The sequence below is a fragment of the Triticum urartu genome, chromosome 4A, assembly GCF_056163025.1.
Source record: "Triticum urartu cultivar PI428250 chromosome 4A, HENAU_Tu73, whole genome shotgun sequence".
NCBI classification, from domain to species: domain Eukaryota; kingdom Viridiplantae; phylum Streptophyta; class Magnoliopsida; order Poales; family Poaceae; genus Triticum; species Triticum urartu.
In genome coordinates this window covers 616,193,747-616,213,266 of record NC_141876.1, presented here as the reverse complement: position 1 = coordinate 616,213,266, position 19,520 = coordinate 616,193,747, and the positions used below count along the sequence as shown (strand labels likewise).

The 19,520-nt window shown below is 43.0% G+C and overlaps 3 protein-coding genes across 8 annotated transcripts; 1 reads left to right on the top strand and 2 right to left on the bottom strand.

Moving 5' to 3' along the window:
• Window positions 1-3,401: 3,401 nt before the first annotated feature.
• On the bottom strand, window positions 3,402-7,457 carry LOC125553263 (uncharacterized). Of its 3 annotated transcripts, none has more exons than XM_048717071.2 (4): window positions 6,758-7,457; window positions 6,449-6,641; window positions 5,594-6,349; window positions 3,402-3,633 (listed from the first exon to the last, which is right to left on the bottom strand). In XM_048717071.2, the coding sequence occupies exons 1-4, from the start codon at window positions 7,376-7,378 to the stop codon at window positions 3,506-3,508; spliced, it is 1,698 nt and encodes a 565-aa protein (XP_048573028.1). In that variant the 5' UTR covers window positions 7,379-7,457; the 3' UTR covers window positions 3,402-3,505. The 3 variants fall into 3 exon arrangements, with proteins under 3 accessions (XP_048573028.1, XP_087375446.1, XP_048573029.1); XM_087519320.1 differs by having other exon boundaries at window positions 6,234-6,349; XM_048717072.2 differs by lacking the exon at window positions 3,402-3,633 and adding an exon at window positions 4,915-5,480.
• Window positions 7,458-10,940: 3,483 nt separating this feature from the next.
• LOC125553264 (Transducin/WD40 repeat-like superfamily protein) lies at window positions 10,941-15,221 on the bottom strand. The gene is made up of 10 exons (XM_048717073.2): window positions 14,927-15,221; window positions 14,444-14,549; window positions 14,052-14,112; window positions 13,687-13,982; window positions 12,696-12,835; window positions 12,536-12,610; window positions 12,363-12,453; window positions 11,769-11,972; window positions 11,623-11,667; window positions 10,941-11,358 (listed from the first exon to the last, which is right to left on the bottom strand). The coding sequence occupies exons 1-10, from the start codon at window positions 15,155-15,157 to the stop codon at window positions 11,273-11,275; spliced, it is 1,335 nt and encodes a 444-aa protein (XP_048573030.2). The 5' UTR covers window positions 15,158-15,221; the 3' UTR covers window positions 10,941-11,272.
• A 383-nt stretch (window positions 15,222-15,604) lies between these two features.
• On the top strand, window positions 15,605-18,446 carry LOC125553265 (uncharacterized). 4 transcript variants are annotated; one of them, XR_015601893.1, is made up of 4 exons: window positions 15,845-16,059; window positions 16,464-16,827; window positions 17,571-17,619; window positions 18,062-18,149. XR_015601893.1 is itself a non-coding variant. In XM_087519319.1 (3 exons), exons 1-3 carry the CDS (start codon window positions 15,806-15,808, stop codon window positions 18,227-18,229), a joined length of 471 nt encoding a protein of 156 aa, XP_087375445.1. In that variant the 5' UTR covers window positions 15,605-15,805; the 3' UTR covers window positions 18,230-18,446. The 4 variants fall into 4 exon arrangements, 1 of the variants encoding a protein (XP_087375445.1); XR_015601894.1 differs by having other exon boundaries at window positions 15,924-16,059; window positions 16,634-16,827; XM_087519319.1 differs by lacking the exon at window positions 16,464-16,827 and having other exon boundaries at window positions 15,605-16,059; window positions 18,062-18,446.
• Window positions 18,447-19,520: the final 1,074 nt, after the last annotated feature.

Sequence of the window (19,520 nt, the reverse complement as noted above, 5' to 3'; positions counted from 1 at the left end):
ATTGACTTAAATTGTTGTGACAATGTACATTGATGTTGTGTCAATGCACTAATTTTTTTTGGATTTTTTCGAACATTTTTGCATGTGCAACGGACGACCGGTGCACTGGTAGCACAAATTGCCCCGATGCACCACATACGTCCCCCACACAGAAGTACTAATAGTTGCCTTTGGGCCTTACAATTAGGCCTGACAATAATTTAGCGACGTGGGGAACAAATCATGCATTGGGCCATTCGTATCGTACGTGGTCAGACACCTCCGCAACTAAGCCGTGATAGTGCGTGAGGGAGCCTCGTACTGGATGCCTGTGCTTTGGTTTTTCTTTTGGTTATACTATTTAATACGGAACCTGATTCGAATTTGGTTATTAAAACAAACACTGATTTTAACTGTACTAGCAATAAAACCCTTTAAAAAAACAATAAAAACCGAAAACTCGCCTTTTTTGGTTTCGGCTTGGGTTCGGCGTTCTGTTGGTCAGAGTTTTATGCCCACCCCTAGTCACCTAGTTGAACCAAGGCCTAAGAGTTTATTTCTCATTTTTTCATATTTCTTCTCTTTTTTGTTAATTAATTTGTCTCATTTTTAAACTTTATTATTCTTTTTGAACCTGTTCAAATATTGTTTAGAATTTTAAAACATATTCTGGAATTTGAAAAAATGTTTCTATTTTTGAAAAAAATACCAATTTAAGAAATGTTTGCATTTAGAAAACTTGATAAATATAAAACAATACGGGTTTGCAAATTCATCAATTGTTCAAAATTTGTTAACAATTTCGGAAAAAGTGTTCAAGTTTGTAAAATTTTCATACACAATTCAAAATTCAAAAATTGTTGACAATTACAAAGCCTTTTATCCCAAACAAATTGAGGTAAGTTAGAGCTGAAACCCATAAGATCTTACAACTAACTCACAGTTTTGCCACATGGATAACAAGTTTCCACGCACACATGTCTATGGCTAGTTCTTCAGTAACACTTCAGTCTTTCAGTTATGTCTTAACGGACTCCTCCCATTTCAAGTTTGGTCTATCTTGACCTCTTTTTGACATTATCAGCATGCTTTAACCGTTCGCTATGTACTGGAGCATCTGGAGGCTTGCGCTGAATATGCCCAAAACATCTTAGACTATGTTGGATAAGCTTCTCTTCAATTGATCCTACCTCAACTCTATCTCATATATCATCATTCTGGACCCGGTCCTTCTTTATGTGGCCACACATCCATCTGAAAATGCGCATTTCTGCCAAAACTAACTGTTGAACCTGTCTTCTTTCAGTAGACCAACACTCATCGCCAAATTGTTGACAAATTTCAAGAAATGGTTGACATAAGAAAATGTTCCTATTGATTGTTAATGATGGAAATTGCAAATAATAAAAGCATTCAAATTAGGAAGAACTTTATGATCACTGATTTCCTCCGTCTGGCATAGCGTGGCACACCTCTCAACTGGTGGTTTTTTGGACTATGGATAAATAAACCCAACTTCTCGCTGACATGGACATATGAGGCTCCGAAATCGTATGCAAGTTGCGACACGTCCAACCATTTATCAAATTTGTAAAAACAAAAAAAATGGCATGATGCCTTGAATTGGTCATACAAGCCAAAGAAAAAAAGGGGTCATTTAATGGATGTCAAGAAACAATATGCTCTCAAACGGAACTTTCTGGCCTATCCGCACACCATACTTTGAACATGGTGTTTTTTAGACATTCATGAAATGATCTCAATTTTTGCCAGTAGGTGGGCATGCACATGGTAGGCATCTATGCCATGTCTGAAGGAAAAACGTATTTAAAATCATAATCTAAACTGTTACTTAAAACTGTTATTCTAATTTTTTCCCTGTTTTCGGGTGTGACAAAGGGTAGGCCCAGTCGGGCGGCCTCGTGTGAAATAAGTATTTAATGTAAAAGATTTGTCAATTCATGAACTTTATTTTCAAACCGATGAACTTATTTTAATTTTGTGAACTGATTTTTCAAATTCATCGACTTTTTTAAAATCAATGAACTTTTTAATTTTGCGAACTGTCTTCAAATTCGCAAACTTTTTTTTTCTCCTTGGAGCCTTATGCGCCTGAAAGATAAGTTGGCGCTCATGCCCGTCTTAGTGGGCCGCTTCTTCACTTTGCATTGACCGGTTTGTGATGGTCGGTTTTCATTTGCTCACTATATTTTCTCGGTTTCTCTTCTGCTGCTGTTTTGTTACCTGGAAAAACAATTTGTCGGGTTTAAAATTTTAAGTAGATTCATGGATTAAAGCAAAGTTCACAAGTTTAAAAAAGTACACAAATTTGACAAATTAGTTCATGAAAATGGAAAAAGTTCATCAATTTTTAAAAAAGTTCACAAACTGGACAAAATTTTTCAGGAATTTGAAAAAAGTTCACAAAATTGAGAAGGTTCATTGATTTTAAAAAATGTTCATGAATTTGATAAAAAAAAAGTTTCTAGTTTTGAAAAAAGTTTATTGATTGACAAATAAGTTGACAAATTTGAAGAAAGTTAGCGAAATTGAAAAAAGTTCATTGATTTGAAAAAATCTTCACTAATCTGACAAAAAATACACAAATATATGAAAAAAGTTCATGAGTTTAACAAATAATTTTGCAAATTTCAAAAAATCATGAAATTGAAAATTTTCACCGATTTATAAAAAAATTGTGAAATTGAAAAACATTTATTCATTTGAAAATAAGTTCATGGATTTAAAAAAAGTTCATGAATTAAAGAAAAGAGAAAAAGAAGAAGAATAAATAAAAATAAACGCGAGTAAAACCGAAGAAAAAAAGGACAAACAAAAAAGAAGAAACCAGACTGAGAAGATGCACGGCAAGAAGAGAAAAAGAAGTAAGTAGGCACTACAAGGGAGTTGCCACAGTTGGTTACAGTGGGTGAAAGTAAACCAAGAGGTCGGGAGTTTGAATCCTACTTCACACCCCTATTTTTTGTAGGTTAAAAAAAATGGGCCAGGCTGAGGGGCTCAATATTCTTATGAGCATATCGCCATTTATGCATCAATCTCCCCTTTCCTAACCATATCATCAATAATTAGTACCAACATCCAATAAAATGTCAAAACCAAATAACTGATCCATAGTTCCATACAAGAAATGAATAACCTCGGACTCCACTCAGATGCAAATCTTTCCAGTTTATAGATTTCATCTTTAGTTCGTTTCCACTTATAACATGACATTTTTGTTTGATGAGATGAGAAAGGGGCGAGAAGAATGAAAAACGACATGTTCCTCTCTGGAGACCGAGTTGTGACATCCGTTATGATTTTGTACGTCAACTCGATCATGGAAAAGGAAAAAAAACGTTGATCAAAAAGGTCGATCGAAAAAAGTAAAAAAAAACAAGCAGATGTAGCGACATGTCATATATAATTAGGCGTTGCGTTAAGCGTTAAGTAGCAGCAATCCCAGTTACTACATGTTACTCGAAGTTCTCTAGTAAAAATAAGGGCTTGCATCACAAATTTGTGATTATAAAATCGATTTGGGCATCAATTTTTCTTGTTTGCAAGCATCACCTTTGACCAAAAACTTGCAAGGAACCTTCTGTTGGAGCACTTCAGCAGCGACGAGCGGCGTTTCTTGCTTGGTTTGGTCATCTATAGAGCAAAAAATCATTCTATCAATTAGACATTCATTATGTACTCAATCTCGAGAAAGGAAAAAAAGTTACAATTTGTAAGATACATTTTCTTGTCCCGCAATGTTGTATGGCGAGGAGTGTTGGCCGACTAAAAGGCGACATGTTCAACGGTTAGGTGTGGCGGAGATGCGTATGTTGAGATGGATGTGTGGCCACACGAGGAAGGATCGAGTCCGGAATGATGATATACGAGATAGAGTTGGGGTAGCACCAATTGAAGAGAAGCTTGTCCAACATCGTCTGAAATGGTTTGGGCATATTCAGCGCAGGCCTCCAGAAGCTCCGGTGCATAGTGGACGGCTAAAGCATGCGGAGAATGTCAAGAGAGGGCGGGGTAGACCGAATTTGACATGGGAGGAGTCCGTTAAGAGAGACCTGAAGGATTGGAGTATTACCAAAGAGCTAGCTATGGACAGGGGTGCGTGGAAGCTTGCTATCCATGTGCCAGAGCCATAAGTTGGTTGCGAGATCTTATGGGTTTCACCTCTAGCCTACCCCAACTTGTTTGGAACTAAAGACTTTGTTGTTGTTGTTGCTATCTCATTCATATCTCACTTTGATAATACTTTTACGACTAATCTGATATCAAGTCACGATGTAAACGGCGCCGGTTTAAGCCCACTAATCGGTCTAACAGTTCAAGAAAGTTTAATTTTTACGGGAAAATGAACTACCAAGCTAACTAAACAGGCCTTGCGGCGCCGTTACATCCCTAACAGCAAGTACAACTTATTCATGATCAAAGTATAGCAGATATAGCTGTACAAGCGGAACAAACAACTCTGTCCAGATTTGAGACTCGTGATCTACTCCATTTAGAATATTCTTCAAAAAATTGCAAGTGCTAAGTGCAGTGTCTGAACTGGTAGCAACATTAGATCATTCAAGAGGCACATCACTTTGCTAAATGAAAATTGTATTGACAGAGAAAACAAAGTAACAGAAACCATGAATGGAACTATGCTACAACAGAACTAATGAAGCAAAGCAAAGACTACTAATGAGCTAGTTCACTTAGATTGAGACTCATGAGCTACTTCATTTAGCTAGTTCCCTACGTGCAGATGTATTCTCTTGAGAATAAATACACATGTCAGCTTTAAAAAAAGATACACAGGACACCTTATGTTGGATTCAACACCATATGCGTGTGTTATCCTAAGTGCCTGTAGTTAATATTCATTCATTGTTATCTACAGTTTAGTTGCAATCGGAATATATGTATTTCTAACTACGGTTTTGAATCGCATTGTAGGCCTGTTACTGAATTTCGTACTGGATAACATGGAAGAACAATGGATCGGCTCATTGTGTACATGGCGGCTCCAGTTGACAATCCAATCTGTTTTTTTCTTCTAGAATACACACTAGCGTGTGTATCATGCATTAAAGGAGGGGGGAGCCCCATCCACCAAAGTTAAAACAGTTTACATGCTATCAAACCCGGGCAAACAGCCCAAACCCTACCAAGCCCCACCCAAGCAGTCCCGATCTAGCTATTCGCGACATCCCACCTAGACATCTCATACAGGAAAGAGGCCATGTCATTCTTGCCGCGTATAGTGGCATAAGGTGCCTTCTCCCGGCCCCAAAATCTTGCCGTGTATGCCGATCTAGCCGTGAACTGGCCCGAGCCCTCCCAAGCCCATCTGATAGAGTCGCGCACGCCGGGCGTGAGCTGAACCACTGCCGTCGCCGACCACAATCTAATCTGTTAACACTTGCCTTTTTTCCCTCTTAGTTACCGTGAACAACTAGTTCTAAAATAGTATTCCAGTGTGTTTTCTGTTTGTAAATCTGCACCTGAGATAAAGCTATTTAAATTATCATTGGCATCTTTGTACTTGTGCTATCCTTGAGATCTCTAATTTTTCAAGCAACCTGTTACACTCAGTGTCAAGGAAATGTGAACGTACCGGTCTCTTCATCATCAGATAGGCATATCACTTCAGGAGCCGCCGCGCCATGGGGATCACTGGGCACCCCAAGACTGGTTAGATATTGATCCAGTGATTCTGGATCAGAATCTGACTGCGGCGAGCCTGATGCGCAAGGCCCAACACCTTTACTTGGCAGCACATTGTACGCAGCTGAGGAAACACTAGATGTCATAATCAAACCTCGTGGTAATGTTTGTGGAAGAACTGGATTTGGATTCGAAGGCACTGGAAATGGCAGGCGTGTTGGCTGTGAACTTGATGGCAGTGGTGGAACCTGCTGAATTTGATGTGAACTTGATGGCCCCAAGGGTGCAGGTATAGTGGAGTGTGAACTTGGATGCAAGCTTGACAGTGATGGGTTCCCTGGGGGAACTGCATGTGGGCATGTAGACCATGTCCATGCAGACATGCTCTCCAGCCTAGTTGGAAGCTGCTGCTGATTTGCAGATGCCATCGACTGCACCTGTGGAGGCAACCTGTTCTGAAGACGAGGAGCAGGTGCATGTGCTAGTTCACTCTGGACTCCAAAGCTTCCCCGTGGCAAAACTGGCGCAAGGCTAAAACTAGTTGATGCTGATCTGACAATGTTGCTTAGCATGGAGGGATGTGGTCTGACCACTTGCGAAGATGGCGATGATGATGGTGATGGTCGATCGACCTGTAACGGTTGGACATGATGTATCCGCACTGGTGGTCGAGCAGCTGACGACGACGCAGTTGGTGACTCCACCACTGCAGATCTCATCCATATATAAGTGAAAAAATGTCAGCATATTCATTTAGATAGAGGACATAAAAAAATGATTGCTTGTAGTCAATACTCAATAATACCTTGTTCTCCAGAAGATGCGAATTTATCCCGAAGATAGCCAGCTAGTGACTGGTTGAGGAGAACTTTGTCACGAAGATTATCAAGTGTCTTGGTTTGCTGAAGATGAGTGGAATCTTGTTCTTGAAGTAACAAATCATACTTTTGTTTGAGCTTCTTCATTTCTTGGCTACACTCGGTCCTAAGCTGTGATTGCTGTCCATATATAAGTGAAAAAAAATGAGAAGAAGAAGAAGATGAATCCCGGAACTAGCTAGTGTAAGAAATTCACAACCAAGATGTGCATACATGAGCTAGAAGGAATAGCAAACCTTTAATTGGTGGGTTTTGTTAAGCAAGTCAATGTGTAACCGTAATCTGTGCAACTCATTTTTCAGTGGATCATCACCAACTGGTGGATGATTAAACATCATTGGTGGCACCGGAAAGAGTTGTGCTGAAGAACCCGGTGCAGCCTCGGGTTGATGACTTGGTGGTTGACACTGATCAGGGTGTGCTCTTTCAAGCAGAATACTGGACGGTGGAACCGATGGATGCATTGCAGATGGCAAACGCTGAGATGATGGTACACGAGAAAGGCTTGCTTGTTCTGCAACTCTTTGTGAAAGCCCAGTTGGCACCGTACTTGGTTGTGCAGACTGAATTATCAGATCTGTCTGAGTATAAGCTTCCCTGGATGCTGGTGGATGCATTTCAGGTTGCAAAGTCTGAGATGATGTTGTACCAGAATGGTCTACTTGTTCTGCCCCTCTTTGCAGAGGCTGCGCTGGTGCTATAATTGGTTGGACCGACTGCATTACAAAATTTGCCTCAGCTTCAACTTCCATAGACATTTGCAAGCAAGCCTCGCTGGGCACATGAGCCACAGTCTGTGGTTCTAAGTAAGGTGAATCTGCTTGAGTAGTGTCCCCATTGCCGGTGTTAACTTCCATTTCAGCATCCCGTAAATGTTGTTCAGTCTCTTCCGGTAATGGTTCTGAACCCGCACCACTCTGTTGCTCAACATCTTAATTCCTTCTATGGTCACCACTTGAAGTCTGAGCTGGTGTTCTATCAGAAAAGTCTACTTGTTCTGCCTCTATTCGCAGAAGTTGTGCTAGTGCTACAACCGGTTGGGCTGACTGAATTACAGGATTGGCCTCAGCTTCAACTTCCTTGGACATTTGCAAGCAAGCCTGGCTGGGCACAGGAGCCACAGTCTGTGGTTCTACGTGAGGTGGATCTGCCTGAGTATCGTCCCCAATTTCCATTTCAGCATCTCCTAAATGTTGGTCGGTCTCTCCCGGTAATGGTTGCGAACCCACACCACTCTGTCGCTCAACATGTTCAGTCCGTCTATGGTCACCACTTGAAGATTCCTGATGTACGTTACAGGTACATATGATTAGTATCATAATGGGTATTAAATAAAAAAGGGTTCAAAAGGAATACTAGTGCAACCATAATGCAATGATGCACCCTGAATTAGAGCATGAAGACCATGTGGTCAGCACTGACTCAAATGGAAAAACAAGTGCTGCATCAACTATGTTTCGATGTTGTCCACTATTTGGAAGTGCGTTCAAGTAAATGGGCACACAGCGTCACAGACTCTCATAGATGAGCCCACTCTACTGAACATTTCTTTTCCTTTCGCTGTATTACAAGTAACTTAAATGAGTAATCAACAAACCGTAAAACATGACAGAGTATGAAAGGCAACATGCTACATACAGTTTTGTACGCCTAGTGTACTGTACATCCCATGATGAGCAAGTAACTATGTTCACATTACTACGTGGAAACGACACAACCTAGATGAGCCTACTAACATCTCCTTTCCTTTTCGCTATATCACAAAGGAAACTTATATGTACAATCCATAAAACATGACATGAAACTTGAACCAAAGCTACAATGTGTTGTAACAAGTTGAGTGCAAATTATGTTGGAAGTTTCAGTAAAGAGAGTTAAGCTGATGATAAGCTTATAAAATCAGAATGACACCACCCAAAGAAGTAGCAAGTATAAGACCTGATTATTCCATGCCATGTCTGCAAACATCCCACCAGCAGCTTCCATGTCTTGAAACATCCCACCAGCAGCTTGCGCCGACACCGCATCTTCAGTTTCAGTAGACATTGCCGCCGTTGGCTTCTCCATTTCTGTCTGCACACACCCAACCTTGAGTCCTGTTGACGCGGCGGCATCTTGAGCTTCAGCAGGCATCGCTGCTGATGACTTGTCTTTTCTTGGCCTCCCAGGCCTTCCCTTGGTTCCCGTTGACGCGGCACCTCCAGCTTCGGCAGACATTGCTGCTGCCGACTTGTCTTTTCTTGGCCTCCCGCGCCTTCCCTTGGTTCCCGTTGACATTGTCTTTTTTTTTCTTGGCTTCCCGCGCCTGCTCTTGACCCCCGTTGACGCGGCACCTCCAGCTTCAGCAGACGCTGGTGCTGCTGGCTTGTCCTTTCTCGGCCTCCCGCGGCCTCTCTTGATTCCGGTTTTAGGAGCGGGCGTTGCTGCTGGCGGTGCCTCCTTTGTTTGCCTCGCGAGCAGTCTCTTGGTTCTCATCGACACATCATCACCAGACATGTCTGTTGCTGGTGGTGGCTTCTCCGTCAGCATCGGGCTCGCATGCCCAGTTTGAGTTTCCGCGGTCTCGATCCTCGGTGCTGGAGTGGGATCAGGAGAGCTTGCTGCTTGTGATGGTTGCTGGTCCTTGTTACCGGTTGTTGACGGTGACGGCGCGGCTGGAGTTGCTTCAGGATCTGGGTGTTTGACGGCGGCCTCTTGTTGAATGGCCTCCCAAGCTTCTTCTTTTTCTTGATCCCCGACGAAACACCGCCAAGGACTAATCCGGCGATGGCGGCGGCGCGGCCGGAGGTGCCTCCCGGCTCTCTGAGCGCATCCGTGATCATCTGCATCGGAGATTAGAGCCAGCCATCCATGAGATGGAAAAGAAAAAGAGGGGGGGTGGGTAGGAGGAAGCGGGGAGGAGGGGCGGACGGACTCATACCACCGTTGGAGGAGGGAGCAGTAGATCCCTCGACCAAGGGCGGAGGGTCGCCATGGCCGGGCGGTCTAGGGTTTCCAGCACGAGGAGGGGAGGCGGCGGCGGAGTGGAGGCCGGGGTTGGGGAAGAGGACGGAGGTGGGCGGCGCCTCACTGACTCAACTCAACTGAACTTGGGAGGAATCCACACAAGGACAGGAAGAGTGGTTTTTCTTCTTCTTACATCCTCCTTATCTGCCCAAGAAATAAAAATAAAGGGACGGAAACTTGGTGCTCTCAGGTTCTGCCGCACCCTATATGCGCCAACAAAATTTAGTAATTCAAAAATTTATAAATCTTTTTTGGAATCATACATGATTAGGTATTCTACTCATATCAAAAGTTTGGACAAGAAATTGATTCATTTAGACTTCGGGGCAAAAAAAAAAGAGAAGCTTATGCCGATAGGAGTAATGCTACACGTACATGGTTATACATGGTTTTACAGATTGACTAGAAAATAATGCTACGTGGAGCTTTGTGGTTGGATTTCAGTTGTCAAAGCGGGCCCCACCCCCTGAAAATCAGGGGGGCCAACGTTTAGTTTGTTGGAAGGTCCCGTAAGAGCCTGTAAATGCCTGTACGTTTAGCATTTTCGTGCCAATAATATAGCGTGTGTACTACTTGTATATAGCGCTTTTTGCCGAATCTTCGACCCGGGGTACAACAAAAGTCTTTCTTTGACGAATCTTTTTATACATCTACAATATTTGATCATGTTTGATACCAAAGAAGTTTCGGGATTTTTTTTTCAACTTTTTCCGAATTACTAAATCTTTTTTGCATATAGGGTGCGCTGGTACCCATGTTCTCCTTTGTATTCTACTATAGAGAACGGGCGTTTGGTGACCGAGCTCACTGGAGCTTGAAGTTTTTGAAAAATTCAAGATTCAAACTTTCCGGTTTTAAAAAAATCTAAAAGAAAATCATGCAAGTACACAAGGATGTTACGTGTGTGTGTGTGTGTGAATTTTTCATGATGAAACATCTTGAAATGCAATCTGTATAAAAAAAGACAAAATTTTCATGGCCTGGGAGGATGAATGGTATCATGTGTTAAAAAGCCTCTGATTTTTTTCCCACAGCCCTCATTTCAACTCGTTTTGCTCTGGAAATTTACACACATGTGTGTTATACCTTCATGTATATCTGTATGTTTTTTTTCAGAATTATTTCAAACATAAAAATATGACTTGATGAAATTTGAATTTTGAATTTGGAGGCGGCCAAGCTCCAAAAGCAATTTCCGCTATTCTGTACCATTACACACGTAGTACGAATAATTAGAGCAAACCAGGGCGCACAGAATCAGCTGACAGTCTATAGTTATTTTCAACGGGAGCAACAAACACCAACAAGATTTGATACGATGTAGGGTTCAAAGGTTGGTGCGCAGGCTTTATTTGACACTCCCAAAGCAATGCCATCCAGCAAACATATCAATACCAATCTATGGAACCAACATTTTGAAAAGACCACTATGGCATGCATAGATAGAAACTATATATGGGTCTGCAGATCATAGCATATATAGTCAAGCGGACTAGTATGTCTATAGTTCAAAGAACCGCCGCAAAAACACTTTTAGTTACCTCCAGAAAACAACAGATTCACAGAGAAACTATAGTACAATGCACGTTTACACAACACACTATCTCTCTTTTTTCTGTAAAAAGGACTCTGGGCTACTCTCAAGCTCAAAAGGAACCGAACCGCAAACACTGAGGTTTTAACCTTGCCTTGTTTCTTTTTGTTTCCCCAGGGAAGGTATCTAGCAGAGGACGCCATCAACACGCTCATGTCGAGCTGACCTCCGGAGCTAACCACAGTTTCACCTTTTTGTCATCCCCGCAACTCCCCAGAATGAACGCAGGAGCACCACCTGAGAAAAATCAACAAACAATGTGATTTAGACACCTTAAACACATAATATTTCCAGCATGAAACTAGATCAAATAATTTACAAGATGGTGACAAGGATGAGTGAGCACGACACATCAAGTGCATCAGCTATCATAAGTAGATCCAGTCCACAAATTCCATTGTATCTGCACTACTAACCTAAGCAGGTTCCTAAGAGCTCTAGTGCAAGATCTAGCAAACAACAGAGATGCACATCACAAAAGAAATGGAGATAAAACGTTACCATTTGGAATTGTCCGTGGAGCCCACGCAATGCCAGAAATAGCACCTGAGTATATACGTACATAAAACACGTCAGCCCATACATTTTTCTTTTAGAGCAGGAGAACCTAAAGAGACTTCACGCTGGAAACTAGGAATATTACACACCTTCATGAGCCTTCTCGGCTGTATCCAAAACCACGCCAGTTTCTGCACATAACCATTGCAACGTCGATCCGCTTGTTACAGCCAGAACTTTACCATCTGGGGAGATGCCCATGTGTTCATACAGGCAAGTAGAGCCTTTTGAATCATGCAGAGGGACTGGCAAAACTCTCAAGGTTTTGGGATCCTCATCAAGGTGATACCTTACTGCAGGAGTAACAGAAACCATTAACCCTTAAGAAAGACTTGTACATTGCAAGATCTGACAAACGACAGGGTTACAGTTGACAAGTGCCATGACCTCAAAAGAGATTATATAATCATGTAAATGTGACAACTTTGGCCATGTCCACTACATATCAATAGCCTAAACTGATTGATTAACATTTTCTGTAATGAAGGGCTTATCAACCTTGGTGAAGAAAGGCAAAAAATAAAAAGGTTTTCATGCATTATCCTCTTGATGCAGACCGAGCAATCCCAAAAAGGGGCACACACACACACAAGAAGCTGACATGACTTTATGGCAACTTCCGGTAAACAGGGTTAACATATTAAAAATCAACAAGCACAACTGTTGGTAAATATAGAACATACCATTGATATTCCATACTCGGATGGTACCATCTTTCGACGCAGTAATAATCTTCTCAGAATCCGGAGTGAAACACAAACTAGTAACAGCACTCTGAATTCAAAACTTGTCAGTCTCCGCTCACAGGAATAGTTTGAAACTTGCAAAATAAAATGTAAGCAGGGAGGAATTTGACCTTGTGACCCTTGAGCTGCATAACCCTGTTAACCTCCTTCACTGAACTATCCTTCGAATAAACAATCTCCCACACCTAAAGAAAATGTGAATATTATCATAACTGGGAGGCAGCTAATGAGCAAAATAGTGAGATTCATTACAATGAACAGTCTACCAACCTTGACATCAGCAGTGAAAGCTGCAGCAGCAATGAAGCGACCATTTGGGGATATGTCAGCCATATTGTTTTTCAACTGATTAGTGTCAACTGTTCCCAACTCTTTGCCACTCTTTCCATGCCATATTTTGATATCAGTTGCTGCAAACAGTTTCCAAAAACAAATGTTAATACAAAATAGAACTTGTAACCTGGAATTAAGTCCACAATGTCACACGATTAGATCTTGTAAATTTGTGATATGTCTGCATATTCCTAGCACACATGTGTTGCATTAAAAAAGGGATGTTGCTTTGCAAATAATAGACGCACAACTTCAGGCTCATGGATCAAGAAAGGAAAGCAGAGAACAGTCTCTGCCCAATTCCTCAATCAAAGCTTGGTGAGGCAGATGGTTGACCAGTTCCCTCACTGATCCAGTTTTATAAACTGGCGTTTATTCTACCGCATCATACCTGCCCCCAGAAAAAAAAAATCCTTGCAACCTTGCTAATTAGAGACGGGTCAGGTCACCATGCACCCGTTAATCAACACTTAATTGTGAAGAGTGTATATTACTCCAAAGAGCAATGGCAGACTAACAGGAGGAGGCCTCTGGATTTTTGTTTACCCTCCTCCCGTAAGACTAGCATTTTTGTTTTTCACAAAAAAAAAATTGTACTCCCATATATATAAGTGAAACATGGTGCAGCGTTACTCATTAAAGCTTACTAGTTTAGTAAATTTCATTAAAGCTTACTAGTTTAGTAAACATTCTACACTGTATAGTGTTGCTTGCAGCATACGTGAAAAAAGCTCTAGCTGCATATACGGTATTAAGATTCATGGCGAATAATGTGAAACAAAAATTAAGATCCAAATTGACACAGTAATTATGCATGTTCGCAGGTCATTGCATCATGATTTAAAGGCTACTGCAGTAAGCAAATCCTGATTCATGAGTAACTACTTGAAACGGAAACAATCATAAGAAAGTATACAGCTCATCATACCTTCAGAGCAAGAAATCACTATTGTGCTCCCATCACCAGTCCCATGAGTCGCACGAGCTGCCGCAAGGTTCAGCACCGACTCCTTGCCGTGAATCTTTTTGTGGTCCCACTTGATCTCAGGAGGAGAAAGCTTGCCCTGCTGTTTGTTTCCCCCAGTTGGAGGAGCACCAACATCCGCATACATGTAGAGCGACGAGCCTAACAGCGCCTGTGCTGCCACAACAACGGATGATGACCCTTCTGAGTAAGCGATGGCAGTGGGATGTGCCCCAGCAGGCAAGTTTATCTTGAGAATCCTGCAAAACCCTTGTCGTGTTAGAATATGTTGTGACAAGGGATAACTCGCATAGAATGAAATGCCTTACTTAAAGCTCTTGCTTGATGCATCGTCGATCCTGAATACTCTCACAACCCCATCCGCGCATACTGCCAAGAAGATGGAGCAAACATATAAATACTGAAATTCAGGCCAAGAAGATGGAGCAAACATATAAATACTGAAATTCAGGGGAGCGGATGTGATTAGTTGATCAAGCGCAACGTTTTCCAAAATGGATGAGTCATTCCAAGAAAGGATCCTTTAATATCACTGAGCAACCCATATGAGCCCGACAAATAACTGGTCTGTGCGAGAAAAAATAAGACAGAACAAATAAATATCTTCACGGCTCCATCCGCACCACGAGAAGCAGCAAATATATAAATATCAACCAAAATTGGGGAAGCAGCTCTGATTGGAGGCTGGGGGTAGGCTCACCGGTGGCTAGGTTGCAGGCGTCGGTGGAGAAGTCGAGCGCGGTGACGCAGTCGGTGTGGCCCCTGAGGGTGTTGACGTCAAGGTGGTGGTGCTTCTTGGCCGCCTCCTGGAAGAAAACACACAATACAGTAGAGCTGAGACCACATCCACTGCACATTCCAATATGTCTATGAAACTATGCCTGTCTACATTTCAACACAGTTGCCAGTACCAATGAATGAACTAGCAAGATTATGCTCTACTACGATACACCCCGACTCGAATCGACAAGAAACGCGGTTGCTGTCCTGTTGCTTGGGGTCTGTCAGTGGTCGCTGTCTGATGAGAATCGAATCGAAGACACCACTTGCTGATCCCTGCCTGTGGGAGCAAGATCGGTACTAGCTAGTACTACGTGTGTTGAATCATGGATGATGGATCCCATCTTAGTGTGCGGTATGCGTGTGAGCGAGATGGGGGTGGAGATGAGATGCGATGGAGGACCTTGTCGGCGGCGGGGGTGTGGTGGTGGTGGACGCGGGCGTGCCCTCCGCCCTTCTTGTTCTGGCCGGCGGGGCGGACCTGCTTGGGCAGGTCCGGCGCGGCGGCGGCGGCGGAGGGGGGCAGGTGCGCGATGTCGGCGCGCTTGCGGCGCAGGTACCCGGCGAGGAAGACGAGCGCGACGGCCCCGCCGAGCAGCGCCGAGAGGAGCGGCACGGAGAGCGCGGACGCCATCTTCTCGCCGGAGATGGGAGAGGGGTGGGGTGTGTGGGGAAGAACTGCAACTGGATCGGCTTTCCTTCCGTGCTCAGGAGGAAGAGAGCGTCGGCTGGGCCGGGCCGTTCTGGGCTGGATGGGCCACACCGCGTTCTGGCCCAAACATGCAGTGAAGGGAATAACATCTTTCTCCGACGGTCACCTTAAAAAAACATTTCTCTGGCGGAGAACGGACCAAATTAAGACCCTCTATACCAATATCTTTATCTTTACCTAATCTCTACCTCTCTATCTCTATCTCTACCTTATTTTACTAATAATCGTCCGTCGTTAGTACTTTTGCAAAACAGTCCCTGTACTTTTGGGTAATCAACCCGCAGTCCACGATTAAGTGAACAACGTTTCGCTCAGCACGTTTTACATAAAAACACCTCATATTTTACATAATCAGCCCGCAGTCCATCATTATCTCTTTCCTCCTGAGTCCGAGCGAGATGGGGCCGCTATGCAGACGACGCCGGGCGCGGCGGCGGCGATCTCCGGCCAGATCCGGTCGGGGAGGCGAGGCAGGGGCCAGATCCTGTTCCGGGGACGGCGTGGAGGCGATCTACGAGGCACGGGAGGAGGTCAGGCGGCGGGGCTTGAACTCCAGCAGGCCCCCTTTTGATGGATGGGGCCGCCCACATCGCTAGCGACTCCTCGGAGGACGACAGGGCCTCCTCCTCCGCGTCCTCTACCGGTTCGGCCTCCTGGCGCTCCCGGCCGCACAAGTGGATTCACCTGCGGCGGCGCCGGCGCCGGCGCCCGTTGTCCGCTCGGAGAGCAGAGGGCGGTGAAGCCAACGGCAAGGGCGACGGTGACGACGTGCAGGACCTCGCGCTGCCGCTGGGGAGATGTCCTTCGCGGCGGTTCTCGCCCAGGTGAGCGTCTCCTCGGGTTTGGCCACTGCTCTTGTTCCTTAATTGGTAGGCGGCCCAAAGATTCGATTTTTCCGCTCCTTGTGCGGTTCTGTGGATTAGTGTCTTGCTTCATGGTCCCTCCATTGCTAATTGAACGACGGCCGGCGGCTAGCTGATGTGGTGGCCGGTCTCTGGCTCGCGAGCGTCGTGGTGCTCGAAAACTCAAATCCCTCGAGTGGTGCAAACTCCGCATCATGGACGACAGGTCGAGCGCCCGCAGCAGCCAGCCGTCATACAACCCATGCGGAAGAAGACGATTGTCTTTCCGTGGTTGGTGAAGGGGCTGGTGTCATCGTGCCTGTCAGCGTAGTTGTTGTTCTGAGAATTTCCATGATAAGCAAGCAGTGAATCTGTCTTGGCTGCAGATAAAAACTGTTGCAGCGGTATATGGATTCAGAAGTGACGAGTGCCCATGATTATGTTGCAGTACATGCCTTCGGAAAACCATGGCCAGTGTTGTTTCCACCGGACCGGGTCCTCTCTCCGCTGTTCTGATCTAATGTCGACTGTGTGCCGTTGGCTTCCCGTGCACAAGGTCCTACCGGCGGCATTGGGCACCACGTGGGAAGCGGAAGGAGGAGCCGCAACTCTCCATGCAAGCTCGGGTCAATGTCATCGCAAGTTCCGTGCTCGACGTTGCTGTTCAATGTCGCCTCAGCTGATTTCGCCCGCCATCCGCCCGATGCTCCACACTTTGCCGTAACTCAATCTGCCAGTTCTCCGCTTGAGGTATGTACTGAAGCTAACCTGGCAAGAGGCAGGCATGGGAGGCATGATTGTTGCTGAAGCGGAACTCATAAATGTCTCACGTCATGTGGTTCTGTGCTATTCTTAATCTTCTTCTCTGAAGTGTGTAGTTTCAGTTCCACATCAAATGTGTTGCGCTTGCAGTGCGTACCAATGTACAGTTTACCGATGTGTATATATGCGGAGTCAATGGAAAACATTGAAGCCACTAGTTGTATACCTATTTCAAAAATCAGCAAGTGGTTAGTAACATTCTACATCAAGGTATTACAGAGAGAAAGGAGTATCTCCTATTTTATTTTTGTGGGATTGGGAGCAATTTAGAAACTTATGAAAATATAGGAATCATTCTCACTTTAATCTCCAGTCCTCTTGTTTTGCTTCATTTATCATGCATTATGCATGTCATATGTTCCCACAAATGCCTGGCAGAAGCACAACTTTCATAGGGAACGTAGAATGGTCACTTTGGTAGCAGGGCAGATGCACGTTCCCAGTGTATATGTAAAATTATATGCATATCTAGCCATAGAAATACATGCATCTGAACCGCATCGGACATAGTGTCGGACTGTCAGCCTAAAATATTCCTCTTTATATCATTCTCCATTTCTGTGAATATGCAAATATAAGTGCCATGTATGTGCTTGTGGAACTTTTGCTGTAAAATTTCACTCTTCTTTACGAAAAGTAGGTTGAAGAAAGTTTTGATTTTTCTTGGATAGGTTATCATATGACAGAACGTCTGGGGTGAAAGCTAAGCTACTTCCAATGGTAAGAATTGAAATCTGGATGAAACCTCCATTATTTGTTTTATATATTTTTAGATACATGAGAGAACTAATGATATTTTTAGACTGTAGAACAACCCTTTCAAGGATTCTCTCTCTATGAGCATATATATTGCCTCAGCTTATATCCATTGCCGCACGCATGGGCGTGTCAGTAGCATTACTTTGATAACATGTCTATATCACTGTAATGTTGGACATAAGTTCTGCTACATCCAAACAAGCTTATCTGATTTCCAAGAAGAGTAAAAAAAATCTTTAGTAATTTCCTGGATTTTGCTTATATCACTGTAATGTTGGACAATAAGTTCTTAATACATTTGGAGCATCTACTCTCTGGTAAGGAGTCATGGGGAAGACTATATTTTTAGTTGACATTGTAAATAATTTTAATGCCCACAATTTTTTTTCTTGTTTCTTTTCAGGTCCCAAATGAGAAGGCAAGAAGGTATCAGCTGTATGAGAAGACCCCCGCACATGCCCATTCCATTCTCTATGAAGTCAAAAGTTTCCCACTGAATATATTTGGTACTAAAATGGTCGTTATGTCAGCACGACGATCGTGTGCCTATTGTTGGCTCTTAATTCTTTAGGATTATTTGATTTGTTTGATTCATTCTGTTCATATTTATGCAGCAACAAAATACAGTCAAGATCAGGGTGTGTGAGGGTTAAACATGTTAATTTATGTGGCATCAAGCTATGTATGTTAATAGCATGATCTACTTTTCTTTTGCTTTGCAGAATTATTCTCGACACTGGAGATATATGCTAATCCTCTAGCTTTGCTAATTTTATCTTTTGATTTCATTTCGGTGGTGGAGTATTGCACCTCATTCACAGTTGTAGATGTGTGTCAAGATATCAAATCATCTGTCTTTTAGGTCAACGGCATGCCCAAGGTGGTTCACCCCTAGATTTAAATGACTCTAAAGTCCATGGTCCACCTAATAAAGATAGAAATAATTATGTTGGTAAGGTGGGTTAAACCCAACTTAAGCTCACAGTGTTTTTATGTTCTCTTACACCTGCAGGTATTATTAAACAATATCCTAACTGAATATCAAACACATTGCTGGCTACATGATATGTAAAGTAAAATGTATGTTGCTACTAAAATTTATATCCGAATGATGGTGGCCATTATCTATTTTTAAGCAAACATGTCTCCCAAGTTTGACAAAGGTTTCCTTCATACTTCGATTAATATTTTCCTCCATTCTTGAATATAGCTATTTGTAATGTTCCTTTAGTTGAATTCTGGAAGGATTTGGTACAATAACATTACTTTCACATTGTCACTGGAGGTGAGGGTTACATTATTTTGTGATGTTTGTAAGAGTTTTATATAAGAAGTGACACGTGGAGCTGGTTTTGCGAAATGTGAGACATCTAACAATTATCACTAAGTTTGAATTCACACCAATTTTCCATGTTGCATTCATGGCAAACTCCAATCAGAGCAATGGCGTGGCCATTGGAGTAGATTTATGTGTAATGTTATCTTCTGCCATTTGTTATGTTTGTTAGAGTTGGATACAAAAAGTGGCGCGTACTAGCACGCCGGAATAGGTTTTTTGATATTTTTTGCCCGTTGCAACGCACGGGCATTTGTACTAGTAATAATAAAGTAAATTGGGTTTCTTTCGTCCGTCATGGCATTTTTCAAAAAAATCCCTCAATTTCAAATAATTCAACCTGCAGTCATGTTTTAAGTTAAAACGAATCGTTGTTTTTGTATTTTACAAAAGTCTCTGTCTTTTCTTGAAATCAACCCGCCGTCCGGATTTAAGTCACACCCGAACCGTTATTTTACATTTTTCGATGTTTTAAGTAATTCATCTGCGGATCATATTTAAGTCAAACAAATGCTTTTTAAAATCA